The sequence below is a fragment of the Salvelinus alpinus genome, chromosome 24 (genome assembly GCF_045679555.1).
Source record: "Salvelinus alpinus chromosome 24, SLU_Salpinus.1, whole genome shotgun sequence".
NCBI lineage: Eukaryota > Metazoa > Chordata > Actinopteri > Salmoniformes > Salmonidae > Salvelinus > Salvelinus alpinus.
In genome coordinates this window covers 27,701,284-27,716,708 of record NC_092109.1, presented here as the reverse complement: position 1 = coordinate 27,716,708, position 15,425 = coordinate 27,701,284, and the positions used below count along the sequence as shown (strand labels likewise).

General features: G+C 46.2%; 1 protein-coding gene across 1 annotated transcript; it reads left to right on the top strand.

The window, feature by feature from the left end:
- Window positions 1–749: 749 nt before the first annotated feature.
- On the top strand, window positions 750–5,833 carry LOC139552467 (procollagen C-endopeptidase enhancer 2-like). The gene is made up of 9 exons (XM_071364234.1): window positions 750–1,051; window positions 2,541–2,649; window positions 2,747–3,005; window positions 3,157–3,281; window positions 3,476–3,612; window positions 4,075–4,454; window positions 4,559–4,636; window positions 5,030–5,200; window positions 5,353–5,833. The coding sequence occupies exons 1-9, from the start codon at window positions 948–950 to the stop codon at window positions 5,481–5,483; spliced, it is 1,494 nt and encodes a 497-aa protein (XP_071220335.1). The 5' UTR covers window positions 750–947; the 3' UTR covers window positions 5,484–5,833.
- Window positions 5,834–15,425: the final 9,592 nt, after the last annotated feature.

Genomic DNA, 15,425 nt, shown 5'->3' with positions numbered 1-15,425 from the left:
GAGTCTGTCTGTATGTGGAGCTCTAGGGGGCTGCAGATACTGGGTGTAGCTTTACATTCTTCCGACTTTGGAATGTTGCTTAGATAAACCTGTTCTAATTGTCAATGATATTCATGAATATCAAAAATGTCATGAGTTTGATAAAGAACCATTGATCTAAATACATCAGTCAAGGTACATTCTTAGAAAAAAAAGTGCTATCTAGAACCTAAAAGGGTTATCTGGCTGTCCCCATAGGAGAACCCTTTGACGAACCCTTTTTGGTTCCAGATAGAACCCTTTTGGTTCCAGGTAGAATCTTTTCCACCGAGGGTTCTACATGGAATCCAAAATGGTTCTACCTGGAACCAAAAAGGGTTCTAACTGTAACCCGAAAGGGTTCTCCTATGGGGACAGTGGAAGAACCCTTTTGGAACCATTTTTTCTAAGAGTGTAGTGGTCACTGGTCAGATGGCCGTACTGGAATGTAAAGAGAAGTGACCTTGGTTGTAAAGGTGCAGTTCTTTATGCCTTTGAATGAATCCATTGCACAAACATTTGTCCAGCCATTGTGCGAAGTTAGTCTCTGTTGCTCTCTTTTAGTTCTCTCTTTCCTTTGTGCCCCCCCCCCCCCCCCTGTTTCATTGAGGCAAATGTTAACATTGAGACAGCATCTGGTTCTAATTAAACACTCCCCTCCCCCTTGCGTTGTCTCCCCCGTCATGACTCCTTCTAGTTCCTTCTACCCTCTCTCTCTCTCTCTCTCTCTCTCTCTCTCTCTCTCTCTCTCTCTCTCTCTCTCTCTCTCTCTCTCTCTCTCTCTGTCTCTGTCTCTCTCTGTCTCTCTCTCTCTCTCCCTCACTCTCTCTCTTCCTGTGGCTCCCTCCCCACGTCCTCCATCTCTCTCCACTCTTTGCTCCCGTCTCTTTCTTCTGGTTTGCCCTCTTACTGTGTCTGCTTTCGGCATTATGAAGTGTGAGGATTGTATCTGGGGTCTTTCTGTTCTCCTGGCTCTCTGTTTAGGATGGGCACAGGGCCAGAGCCAGAGCCAACCAGGGACTAACTACACCAGGTAGGGAATATGGGTGTATGAGGTTGTTGGTGTGTGTGTAATGTCTGTTTGCAAGAGGCTTTACAGTGATGGCTCCATTTGGGCAATATCCACAAGGATGCACTTTACATTATTTATATGGTTCACAATATACCATAGCCATTTCTAGAGAGTTCACAGAGTACTTTTGTTAGTGTGCCATGTTCAGATTTCACGCAGTGTGCTCGAAACTCCCTATCCGAGCTTCCTGCATGTGTATATTTGCTTGGGGGTATGGCAGTGTTGTTGTGGTTGTGACTGACTGGTCCATGATGTTGATGTGGTTGAGCTTCCCCAGATGGTAATGCTTTGGGGTCTGTCTGTATGTGCCTGTGTGGGGTTGGATCAGGACTGCCCTGACTGGACATCTAGGCTCTCATCAGCTGGCCTCTCTCTCTGATGGGGTTCTGCTTGTCTGAGCTCCTATAATGTGAACTTTCTCAATGAGCTCCAGATTTAGTCTGTATTGGCTAGAGCCCTGGAAAAGTTCCTCAGGTTGGAATAATGGTAATTGACTGGTTTTCTTAACAAGTGGCCAATGAGAACAGCGTTTGTTTCGTTTCTTGTTGAGAATGTCTTTATTTAGCTTTTTTGACACTCCATAAAAGGGATGACTTATTTTGCTTCAGCCCAGTTGACAAGACCCAGCTGTTAGAAGTGCACCCAGCAGCTCTGTCTTCTGTACAGACAGTCTCCAATGTGTCTGTCCCCATGACTTTCTGTGAAGCCTCTGGCATAAAAGAATATATTTATCCATGAAAGTATTCTGGCAATAGGCTAGGTTTGGGATTTTTCCGTTGTATAAAGCAAGCTTTGTGTTATTTTGAAAAAGGAGTTTGGATTACACATTGGAGCAGACTTGGACATGCCGGGGTTAGAAACTGGGACAAGCAGAAGGGAGAAATTAAAGCACACATTTAAGGGGAGGTCTCCTTGAGGAAGCTCCAGTCAAGGACACCATAACCCCCACTAACTTAGTCCTCATCCTGTCAACCTCCATCCCCCCAGTCAAGGACACCATAACCCCCACTATCTTTGTCCAGTCCCCATCCTGTCTATACTCCCCCCCCCCACACACTCCCAATTCTCATGAAACCAGTGTGCCAAGGGGAGGCATTATCATTGGGGTGCCTTAGGGATTTAGAGATTTTCTGTTGAGGAGGTGAGTCACAATACTTGTACGTCAGGATGTGTGTGTGTGTATGATTGTCTGTCTGTGTGTGTGTGTGTGTGTGTGTGTGTGTGTGTGTGTGTGTGTGTGTGTGTGTGTGTGTGTGTGTGTGTGTGTGTGTGTGTGTGTGTGTGTGTGTGTGTGTGTGTGTGTGTGTGTGCGTGCACGTGTGTGTGTGTGCATGTGTGTGTGCACATGCACGAGAGTCACAAACTCAAGGTTAATGTATTATATACAGCATATGATAAACGCTGGCTAATGCTTACCACAACACTGGGTTCCCACCCTGCTCTCTCTCAGGCCTGTGTTTCACTGTGGAGGAGACATGGTTGCAGACTCAGGCTTTGTGGGCAGTGAAGGATTTCCAAGCTACTACAAACCCAACAGCAAATGTACCTGGCGTATTACAGTGAGTCACTAGCCCTGCACTACATATCACTCCTCTATTACTCAGAATGTTGCCTACAGACTGACTTAAAGCCTTTTCTGCCCTCTCTGAACTCCAGGTCCCAGAAGGCAATGTGGTCATGCTCTCCTTCCGCATCTTCGACATGGAGGCCGACGCCATGTGTCGTTATGACTACCTGGATGTGTACAACGGCCACTCCAACATGGTGCAGAAACTGGGGAGGTTCTGTGGAACGTTCAGGCCGGGTACTCTCATCTCCACCACCAACACCATGATGCTGGAGATGGTGTCTGACTCTGAGACTGGAGGGAGGGGCTTCCTTGCTTACTTCAATGGAGGAAAACCACATGTGGATGGTGAGCTTTACAGTATAACTTGGGCTCTTTTCTAAGGAACAACACCTTTCTAATTTCCCATGTCCATTAGCTCACTGTAACAAAGGCTAATACCAATGTCAAATCCTGTATTCACTTGATTATTTATTGATCTGTTTATGAATAATTTCAGATCACCAATTCTGTGGAGGCAAGATGACAAAAGCCCAGGGTGAAGTAAAAACACCCAACTGGCCTGAGAAGAATTACCCAGCAGGCATCAGCTGCTCCTGGCTCGTCACAGTAGAGCCTGATCAGGTCATTCCTTACCCACAATGCTCAGATTTTCATGCTCCTTATTCTGCATGGACGTCTGTAAATTATGCTGTCATTGTGTTGCACAAACCACAGAACCGAATGTGCACCTAAATGTATAAATATATTGGAGATTCAAGTGATGTTATTAGTAAGTAACGTATTTGTCATTCTGTTTATTTCTGTCTGTGGGTTAGGTGATTGAGGTGAAGTTTGATAAGTTTGATTTGGAGTCAGACAGTTACTGCCGCTTTGACTATGTGGCCTTCTTCAACGGTGGAGAGAAAGATGACTCTCGACTCATTGGAAAATACTGTGGAGACGTCAGCCCCCAGTGAGTGGTACAAGAATGTACTCTGTTTGTGTGTTTGTCTGACTTCCTGTGTTTACGCTTATATTTATCTGTGGTCTAAGTCTATGATGATATGCAGATGTTGGATCTTAATTTGATCACCCTGTTGCAGGAGAACTTTCCTTCAATGCAGTGAATTTGAGGTTTAAAAAGGCTTCTGAAGTTTATAATTTACCCTTTGAAATTTCAGACTTGATTTTAACTTAATTAAGAAAAATGTATCAACCCCTACAAAAAATGTTTATTATTAATTTTAATCCACATAATAATTCACCTTTCCTGTTATTGCAGGATTATTTTCCTGCTGTAGAAACTGGTGTAGAAAAATTAAGATCCTACACCAGTATGTCTGTTTGTTTTTGGAACTTCCTTTAGCTGCGAGCATACATCTCACTGTACTCCACTCTGATCCAATCCTCCCTCTGTATCACTCTCCGCCCACAGAACCATTGTGACCAATGGGAACGTGCTCCTTGTGCAGTTTGTGTCTGACCTCAGCGTGACATCCGATGGCTTCATGGCCAGTTACACCAGCGTCCCCCGTGGATCCAGAACCCCCACAGTAGACAATACAGGATCAGGACCTCGTATAGAGTCAGTCCCCAGAAGGCCTGCAGTCAAACCCATCCTACCTGAGAGAACAGTCATCACAACAACTACTACCACCAAGCCACCCACTACAGACAGATACCAGGCCCCCTCAACCCCACAGCCCAAGGAGCACACTGTCAAACCCAAACCAGTCAAACCAGTCAGGACCCGCCCACCAAATAGGCCAGGCTCAGACAGGACCAGAGTGACTAGACCAGACGGAAAGAGGCCAGGTAAGAGAAGCTGCAGCACTGGTTTAGCAAGAGCTGAGTTTATATAGACATAAGTCTGTGTGTTTGTGTGACATATGTGTGTTAACAATGTTTGTATTTTCTAGTTCCCCTGAACCCACTGTGTGCAAAGGCGTGTAAGAGGGATGGAAACATCAAGAGCAGTTTTTGTGCCAGCGAATTTGGTGAGTTCCACTAGAATTTGGTGAGTTCCACTAGACAGCAGCATCATTGCCAAATAAAAAATATATTTTGTATGATTATTGGATCGAGAGAGGTGAAAGGTAGAAGAGAGAGAGAATGCTGAAAGGGCAGTGGGTCAGATTTGAACCCATGCTGGCAGCAGTACATGGAACATGTGCTCCAGCAGGAGTAGCTTAGACCACTAGACCACTCCAGACCACTGGATAGCCAAATTAATCAAGCTTAACAATCTGTACCATCATTACACAGCAATTCTGAGTTCACAGCAAGTTCACCGCATTTCTTAGGCAATTAAACACAGCAGTCACACCATATACAGTACATAAACACAGCTACACCAGTGCACATCTAATCTATCTATCTCTCTCTTTCAGTGATCACGGGTAAGGTGACAGCGCTGACCCCTGGTCCTCAGGGCAGTGTCTATATCGGTGTGTCTCTCATCAAGGCCTACAAGGCTGGCCGGCTGACCATCACCCAGGCTGGAGAGAACATGTCTGTCAAACTGGTGTCAGCCTGCAAGAAGTGTCCTGTCATCCGCAGAGGTACCCTATTTTTCTTCCCAGTCAATCTGACTAGCATGTACAATATTTTGCACGCACAAATGCGTACATACTGCTGACATTCAATTCTGTTGTGTCATCATAGACAGTATTGTCGGAATGCCTAGTACATTTATTTTTAATCTATTTCTCAGGAATGCCCTACATCTTGATGGGCCATGTGGATGAGGATGGGCGTGGCACAATGGCTCCTGGGGCTTTCACTGCCCTATACAAGGCCCCATATCACAAACTGCTGACCAATATCAACAACCAACCATGCTAACCTCACACCCCAGTCCACCAATCAGGGGCCAGGAAATCCAGTCTCATGCATGGATACCTTGACAACCAAGGTTATGGTGCCAAAAAATGATCTTTATTCCTGAGAAGTCCTTACCGAAACGGAACGGTCTTGTTTTTTCACTTAATGTTTGATGACACTAACTTAATTTCTGAAAACTCCTTTCATGGGTTTCTCACTGCTTCAGATGAAATGACAAGCATCACACAGCAACAGCTTTACCCACCTCATAATAGGGCTATATATGGTATTATTTTTGTAGTTTTATACTCATGCAAATGTCAGGCCTTAAATGTGTAATTTATGTTTCTAAATAAAGGATTTATAACACATGGTGTTGGTTGTAAATATTTATTACGTTGACTTTATATTTTTTACAGCAACACAATGATGGTTTGCCACCTAGTGGTCAGATTTACAATAGCGTAGACCTTCCAATGACACAACACAGGTGCCACCACCCTCTCAAAGAATTAGTATACACAGTTGCTTGCTACAGTTCACAGTAATTTAGGACTAGATTCAATCAGATCAAGCGTTAACTGACAATAGACACCTCAAAGATGCGGTAAAGAGGTCAATGGAACGCAGACCGTGGGGGATAGAAGAAGGACCTCGAATTGGCGCACATTAAACAGATCTTATCAAACAAAGTGGATATTCGTATAGATTGAAATACACTTATAAACAATAGTCTAATGTAGGCAAATTTTGCTGGGGGGTAATAAGGAGATTCCCCCACGCGTTTCCATGGCAATTCCATTGTTTTGGTCGAGTTCCAAGACCTCTTTACCGCATCTATAACAGATGTTTTGGCTGTGTTTTAGGTGGAACGGCAATGGAGCCTTCAAATCGGTGAGCAGATAATGTAATAATGTATAATGGTGCCGGAGGAGTTGGCTGCTGTTTTACGGGCTCCTAACCAATTGTGTGTGTTTTTTCACGTTATTTGTAACTTATTTTGTACGTAATGTTTCTGCCACCGTCTCTTATGATCGAAAAGAGCTTCTGGATATCAGAACAGCGATTACTCATCTCGTACTTGGCGAAGATTTTTTCTTTAGCGAGTCGGACGCAAAGGATTAACTACAGACACCGGACAAGGCCCAAATCCCTGTCATTCACATGAAGAAGAGACGAAGATATAGGGGTCGTAGGTCGGGGTGCCTTATAAGAATCCAACGGCGAGTGGGTAACCCGCCTCTACCATCAGTCCTATTAGCCAATATGTAATCATTGCATAATAAACTGGATGAGGTCCGATCTGTGCATCGGCAAAAGATAGAACAGCTGCCTCCGGTAAGACAAGGGGTGGCGGTCTGTGTCTATTTATAAATAACAGCTGGTGCACAAAATCTAATATTAAGGAAGTCTCGAGGCTTTGCTCGCCTGAGGTAGAGTACCTCATTATAAGCTGTAGACCACACTATTTACCAAGAGAGTTTTCATCTATATTTTTTTGTAGCTGTCTATTTACCACCACAAACCGATGCTGGCACTAAGACTGCACTCAACGAGCTGTATAAGGTCATAAGCAAACAAGAAAATGCTCATACAGAGGCGGCGCTCTGTGTTCGGGGACTTTAATGCAGAGAAACTTAAATCCGTTTCATCTAATTTCTACCAGCATGTTAAATGTGCAACCAGAGGGAAAAAAAACTCTAGACCACCTTTACTCCACACACAGAGATGCGTACAAAGCTCTCCCTCGCCCTTAATTTGGCAAATCTGACCATAACGCTATCCTCCTTATTCCTGCTTACAAGCAGAAACTAAAGCAGGAAGTACCAGTGACTTGCTCAATACGGAAATGGTCAGATGACGCAGATGCTAAGCTACAGGACTGTTTTGCTAGCACAGACTGGAATATGTTCTGGGATTCTTCCGATTGCATTGAGGAGTACACCACATCAGTCACTGGCTTCATCAATAAGTGCATCGATGATGTCATCCCCATAGTGACCGTACGTACATACCCCAACCAGAAGCCATAGATTACAGGCAACATCCGCACTGAGCTAAAGGGTAGAGCTGCCGCTTACAAGGAGCGGGACTCTAACCCGGACGCTTATAAGAAATCCTGCTATGCCCTCTGACGAACCATCAAACAAGCAAAGTATCAATACAGGACTAAGATTGACCAACTGGCAAGTGTCTTCACTGATATTTTCAACCTCTCCCTGACCGAGTCTGTAATACCAACATGTTTCAAGCAGACCACCATAGTCCCTGTGCCCAAGAACACCAAGGTAACCTGCCTAAATGACTACCGACCCGTAGCACTCACGTCTGTAGTCATGAAGTGCTTTAAGGCTCACATCAACACCATTATCCCAGAAACCCTAGACCCACTCCAATTTGCAAACCGCACCAACAGAAACACAGATGACGCAATCTGTACGGCACTCCACACTGCCCTTTCCCACCTGGACAAAAGGAACACCTACGTGACAATGCTATTCATTGACTGCAGCTCAGCATTCAACACCATAGTGCCCTCAAAGCTTATCACTAAGCGAAGGACCCTGGGACTAAACACCTCCCTCTGCAACTGGATCCTGGACTTTCTGATGGGCTGCCCCCAGGTGGTCAGGGTAGGTAACAACACATTTGGCACGCTGATCCTCAACAGGGGGCCCCTCAGGGGTGCGTGCTCAGTCCCCTCCTGTACTCCCTGGTCAACCATGACTGCATGGCCAAGCACAACTCCAAAACCATAATTAAGTTTGCAGACAACACAACAGTGATCACCGATGAGATGACAGCCTCTAGGGAGGAGGTCAGAGACCTGGCAGTGTAGTACCAGACAGTCGTGAAGAGGGCACGACAATGCCTCAGAAGAATGAAAATATTTGCCATTGGTCCTCAGATCCTCAAAAAGTTCTACAGCTGCACCATCGAGAGCATCCTGACTGGTATGGCAACTGCTTGGCCTCCGACCGCAAGGCACTACAGAGGGTAGTGCGTATGGCCCAGTACATCACTGGAGCCAAACTTCCTGCCATTCAGGACCTCTATATCAGGCGGTGTCAGAGGAAGGCCCTAAAAATTGCCAAAGACTCGAGCCACCCTAGTCATAGACCCTACTCATAGTTCTCTCTGCTACCACAAGGCAGGCGGTACCGAAGCACCAAGTCTAGGTACAAAAGGCTTCTTAACAGCTTCTACCCCCAAGCCATAAGACTCCTGAACAGCTAACCAAATGGCTACTCAGACTATTTGCAAATTGCTACCCCCCCCCCCCCCATTTTTACGCTGCTGCGACTCTCTGCTTATTATCTATGCATAGTTATCTATGCGTAGTTTACCTCTACCTACACGTACACTACCAGACAAAAGTTTGTTCACATCTACTCATTCCAGGGTTTTTCTTTATTTTTACTATTTTCTACATTGTAGAATAATAGTGAAGACATCAAAACTATGAAATAAAACATATGGAATCAAAATCGTCCGTGATGAGATTCAAACACACAACCTTAGGTTTGCTAGACATTCGCGTTATATGACCAACCACTCTCATTTAATTTTTGCCTTAAGTAATTTTTGCCTTATCATACTAATTTGAGTGTCACGAATATGTTAGGTCTATGAGACCAGGTTGTGCTCTAGGACACCTTCAAGCCTCACAAGACTAGTCAGTTTAAAAAAAGAATGGAAGTATACTGTATATGGAAGTAGTTTAGTGCCCCAAAATGGCTTAAATATGGGTAAAAAACTAGAAATAATTTCCTTATCTTTCTTATAGCTCTCAGATATAGGACCTACCCTTTAAAACAAACGTCCTTTTGATTTATTTTTTGACTCTCTATTTATCCATGTATGAAACTGTGTTTCTATGGACTTATACCAGTAAGTCAAATTCAATGTTTCATCCACAAAAATGTATACCTAAAGCATCCTAAATTCCAAAATCAAATAGCTAAATTATCCTTGGTTGGGCGATTTTGGTTCGGAACATTTTAAGAATTAAAAACCAAGGAGACCAGTCATATTATCCATGGCTGCAGTTACAGTAGACTGCCAACATAATGCTATGATAATGTGTGTTAACATAATGTCTGCGTAACGACATTGCACACATCATAACTGTTATAACCACATTTGAGACAGTTCACATTTACAATTGGGTTGACCGTTTATTTAAACCACTGGTTGCTGTTGTCACGTCTACTCCCGCTCCCCCGCTCCAGCGCTTGACATCGCCGGTCTACTAACCACAGGCCTTGGCAACCCATCATTACGCACACTTGGCAACCATCATTACGCATACCTACGCCCCATCGTTAGGCACACCTGGACTTTGTCACTACCCTGATTACTTCCCCTTTATCTAGCACTCCGTTGTATTACCCATCAGGCAGTATTTCTGTGTTCTTGTTCAGACGCTACTCCTGTTTTGTATTCACTCTATGCTCGTTCAGATTAAACTTGCCGACTACACCTGCTTCCTGACTCCCTGCGTTTTTGTTACAGAATATTGTCTCACAAAATGGAAGCAGCAGCCAACCCGAGACATCTCCAAGATGGTCGACGAACAGGGAGACCTACTTCACTAATACCAAAACCAGCTGGCGCAACCGGGGACTGCGATGGATGAGGTCCTCAGTGTTCCTCAACGTCTAGATCTTCCTCAAGGGCCGTCACCTACAATGAGTGGAGGATCTTCTACCATGAGTCGACCCAGCGAACCAGTACCTCAGCCCATTCAGCAGTCCGCCCAGGTCAGCGATGCCCGTTTGTTCCTCCCGGACAAATATGACGGGATTCCATCCAAATTCTGTGTCTTCCTCCTCCAGTGCTGCCTCTATTTCACTCAACAGATGGGAGACCCCACTACTGAGAGGTCCAAGGTTGCCACGGTTATTTCCCTGCAGACCGGGCAGGCATTGTAGTCGGCTACGGCCGTCTGGAAGAGAGGAGAGGAGCTGGGTTCCTATGAGTGGTTCATGGCTCTGTTCAGAGGAGTCTTCGATCATCCACCGGAGGGCAGAGAGGGGGATGAGCACCTACTCCAACTGCGGCAGGATGGCCAGACTGCTGCGGAGTAGGCCCTCACCTTTCATACAGTGGCAGCATCCAGCAGATGGAATGAGCCGGCGCTCCGCACCTTATTCAGAAGAGGATTGCGTAAAGCGGTCCAGACGTTGGCATGCTGAGACAACACCCTCTCTTTGGTCGCACTCATCGCGATGATCATCCGCCTGGATAACCTTCTTCGGGAGCGTCGGTACCCCCATCACCTCTCTCCCTCCTTCGTTGAACGTTCTGATTCAGAGCCTGAACCCATGGAGTTAGGGGCCACACGCCTCTCCACCGCTGAGCGATGCCGTCGGAGACAGCTGGGGCTCTGTCCCTATTGTGGTCACTCCTATTCCCCAGGCGCTCTCTTTTGATGACTTCTGTAACGGTAATAGCCTTGGTTTCATGCATGTTAACATTAGAAGCCTCCTACCTAAGTTTGTTTTATTCACTGCTTTAGCACACTCTGCCAACCCGGATGTTCTAGCCGTGTCTGAATCCTGGCTTAGGAAGACCACAAAAAAATTCTGAAATCTCCATCCCTAACTACAACATTTTCAGACAAGATAGAACGGCCAAAGGGTGTTGCAATCTACTGCAAAGATAGCCTGCAGAGTTCTGTCCTACTATCCAGGTCTGTACCCAAACAATTTGAACTTCTACTTTTAAAAATCCACCTCTCTAAAAACAAGTCTTTCACCGTTTCCGCCTGCTATAGACCACCCTCTGCCCCCAGCTGTGCTCTGGACACCATATGTGAACTGATTGCCCCCCATCTATCTTCAGAGCTCGTGCTGCTAGGCGACCTAAACTGGAACATGCTTAACACCCCAGCCATCCTACAATCTAAGCTTGATGCCCTCAATCTCACACACATTATCAATGAACCTACCAGGTACCACCCCAAAGCCGTAAACACGGGCACCCTCATAGATATCATCCTAACCAACTTGCCCTCTAAATACACCTCTGCTGTTTTCAACCAAGATCTCAGCGATCACTGCCTCATTGCTTGCATCCGTAATGGGTCAGCGGTCAAACGACCTCCACTCATCACTGTCAAACGCTCCCTGAAACACTTCAGCGAGCAGGCCTTTCTAATCGACCTGGCCGGGGTATCCTGGAAGGATATTGATCTCATCCCGTCAGTAGAGGATGCCTGGTTATTTAAAAAAATGCCTTCCTCACCATCTTAAATAAGCATGCCCCATTCAAGAAATTTAGAACCAGGAACAGATATAGCCCTTGGTTCTTTCCAGACCTGACTTCCCTTAACCAACACAAAAACATTCTATGGGGTTCTGCATTAGCATCGAACAGCCCCCTTGATATGCAACTTTTCAGGGAAGCTAGAAACCAATATACACAGGTAGTTAGAAAAGCCAAGGCTAGCTTTTTCAAGCATAAATTTGCTTCCTGCAACACAAACTCAAAAAAGTTCTGGGACACTGTAAAGTCCATGGAGAATAAGAACACCCCCTCCCAGCTGCCCACTGCACTGAGGATAGGAAACACTGTCACCACCGATAAATCCGTGATAATTGAGAATTTCAATAAGCATTTTTCTACGGCTGGCCATGCTTTCCACCTGGCTACCCCTCCCCCGGTCAACAGCACTGCACCCCCCACAGCAACTCGCCCAAGCCTTCCCCATTTCTCCTTCTCCCAAATCCAGTCAGCTGATGTTCTGAAAGAGCTGCAAAATCTGGACCCCTACAAATCAGCCGGGCTAGACAATCTGGACCCTTTCTTTCTAAAATTATCTGCCGAAATTGTTGCAACCCCTATTACTAGCCTGTTCAACCTCTCTTTCGTGTCGTCTGAGATTCCCAAAGATTGGAAAGCAGCTCCGGTCATCCCCCTCTTCAAAGGGGGGGACACTCTTGACCCAAACTGCTACAGACCTATATCTATCCTACCCTGCCTTTCTAAGGTCTTCGAAAGCCAAGTCAACAAACAGATTACCGACCATTTCGAATCCCACCATACCTTCTCCGCTATGCAATCTGGTTTCAGAGCTGGTCATGGGTGCACCTCAGCCACGCTCAAGGTCCTAAACAATATCATAACCGCCATCGATAAGAAACAATACTGTGCAGCCATATTCATTGACCTGGCCAAGGCTTTCGACTCTGTCAATCACCACATTCTCATCAGCAGACTCGATAGCCTTGGTTTCTCAAATGATTGCCTCGCCTGGTTCACCAACTACTTCTCTGATAGAGTTCAGTGTGTCAAATCGGAGGGCCTGTTGTCCGGGCTTCTGGCAGTCTCTATGGGGGTGCCACAGGGTTCAATTCTTGAACTGACTCTCTTCTCTGTATACATCAATGATGTCGCTCTTGCTGCTGGTGAGTCTCTGATTCACCTCTACGCAGACGACACCATTCTGTATACTTCTGTATACCTTTGGACACTGTGTTAACAACCCTCCATACGAGCTTCAATGCCATACAACTCTCCTTCCGTGGCCTCCAATTGCTCTTAAATACAAGTAAAACTAAATGCATGCTCTTCAACCGATTGCTTCCTGCACCTGCCCGCCCGTCCAACATCCCTACTCTGGACGGTTCTGACTTAGAATATATGGACAACTACAAATACCTAGGTGTCTGGTTAGACTGTAAACTCTCCTTCCAGACTCACATCAAACATCTCCAATCCAAAGTTAAATCTAGAATTGGCTTCCTATTTCGCAACAAAGCATCCTTCACTCATGCTGCCAAATATACCCTTCTAAAACTGACCATCCTACCGATCCTCGACTTCGGCGATGTCATTTACAAAATAGCCTCCAATACCCTACTCAATAAATTGGATGCAGTCTATCACAGTGCCATCCGTTTTGTCACCAAAGCCCCATATACTACCCACCACTGCGACCTGTACCCTCTCGTTGTCTGGCCCTCGCTTCATACTCGTCGCCAAACCCACTGGCTCCAGGTCATCTACAAGACCCTGCTAGGTAAAGTCCCCCTTATCTCAGCTCGCTGGTCACCATAGCAGCACCCACCTGTAGCACGCACTCCAGCAGGTATATCTCTCTGGTCACCCCCAAAACCAATTCTTCCTTTGGCCGCCTCTCCTTCCAGTTCTCTGCTGCCAATGACTGGAACGAACTACAAAAATCTCTGAAACTGGAAACACTTATCTCACTCACTAGCTTTAGCCAGCAGCTGTCAGAGCAGCTCACAGATTACTGCGCCTGTACATAGCCCATCTATAATTTAGCCCAAACAACTACCTCTCCCCCTACTGTATTTATTTATTTATTTTGCTCCTTTGCACCCCATTATTTCTATCTCTACTTTGCACATTCTTCCACTGCAAATCTACCATTCCAGTGTTTTACTTGCTATATTCTATTTACTTCGCCACCATGGCCTTTTTTTTGCCTTTACCTCCCTTATCTCACCTCATTTGCTCACATTGTATATAGACTTATTTTTCTACTGTATTATTGACTGTATGTTTGTTTTACTCCATGTGTAACTGTGTTGTTGTATGTGTCAAACTGCTTTGCTTTATCTTGGACAGGTCGCAATTGTAAATGAGAACTTGTTCTCAACTTGCCTACCTGATTAAATAAAGGTGAAATAAAAATAAATAAAAAAGGAGGGGTACCAGCTTCAACGGTGTCCACTACATCCCAACACGGGATCCAGTAGAGCAGAGGGACGGCCTCGTGATTATCCGTCTCCTGGGGTAGGCGTGAGTATTCCATCATCATCACTTTCCGCCAAACCCTTTTTAGTACCGATTTCACTAGCTGGCTGTTCCTCATGTGTTGTTTCTACAGCTCTCGTGGACTCCAGTGCCGTGAGGAATTTCATTGACCAGGCCCTTGCCTCCTCCCTGAACATAACCTCTTACCCGCTCTCCTTTCCGTTTCAAGCGCTGGATAATCAACCACTGACCACACAATCACACACATCCCAGCACCACTCACCATCACCGTGGGACCCCTGCACCAAGAAAGCCTTCCCTTCCTCCTCATCGAGGCACCCGTACACAAAGTCATTCATGGCCTCCCATGGCTACAACGCCATACCCCACCATCTCCTGGTCAAGGATGGAGATTACTGCCTGAGCAGCCAGATGACGGAGGACCTGCTTTCCCTTACCCTATGGTTCCACGTCGGTTGAGAGTCCTGTGGTTGCCCTCCAGGCCGACATCCCGGATGTTTACCAGGATCTCTGGGAGTTTTTGTCCAAGACCCGCGCCACCTGTCTCCCTCCTCATCGCCGCTGGAACTGTGCTATCGACCTGCTTTCAGACTCTATGCCTCAGCGCAGTCGCGTCTAACCCTGACATCCTGATCTACAAGGCCACCTTGGAGGATCACATTGCCCACGTCCGGGTAGTTCTGTGATGCCTCCTGGAGAACCATCTCTATGTCAAAGCGGAGAAGTGCCAGTTCCATCAGGCCGCTGTCTCCTTCTTGGGATATCGGATCAGCCCGCAGGGACTGGTTATGGAGGAAAGGAAGGTCGAGGCAGTCAGATCATGGCCAGTCCCAACCACCATAAAAGGACTATAACGATTTTCTACCACCGCTTCATTAAAAACTTCAGCTCCATCGCCTCTCCTCTCACCTCTCTCCTCAAGGGTGGCCCCTGTCATTTGGTGTGGAGTCCTGCAGCTGATGAGGCCTTCCGCCTACTGAAGGGGCGTTTCACCTATGCTGCCCTTCGTGGTAGAGGTGGACGCCTCAGAAGTGGGGCGTCCGTCCACCGGAGGGTCAATGAGGTAACATACCGATTACAGCTTCCCACTAACTACCGGATCTCACCCTCTTTTCACGTTTCCCTCTTCAGGCCTGTAGTTCCTGGTTCCCTGGCTGATGCCGTCTCCCACGACAACCCTCCGTCTCCCCTGGACATTGAGAGAAGCCCCGCCTA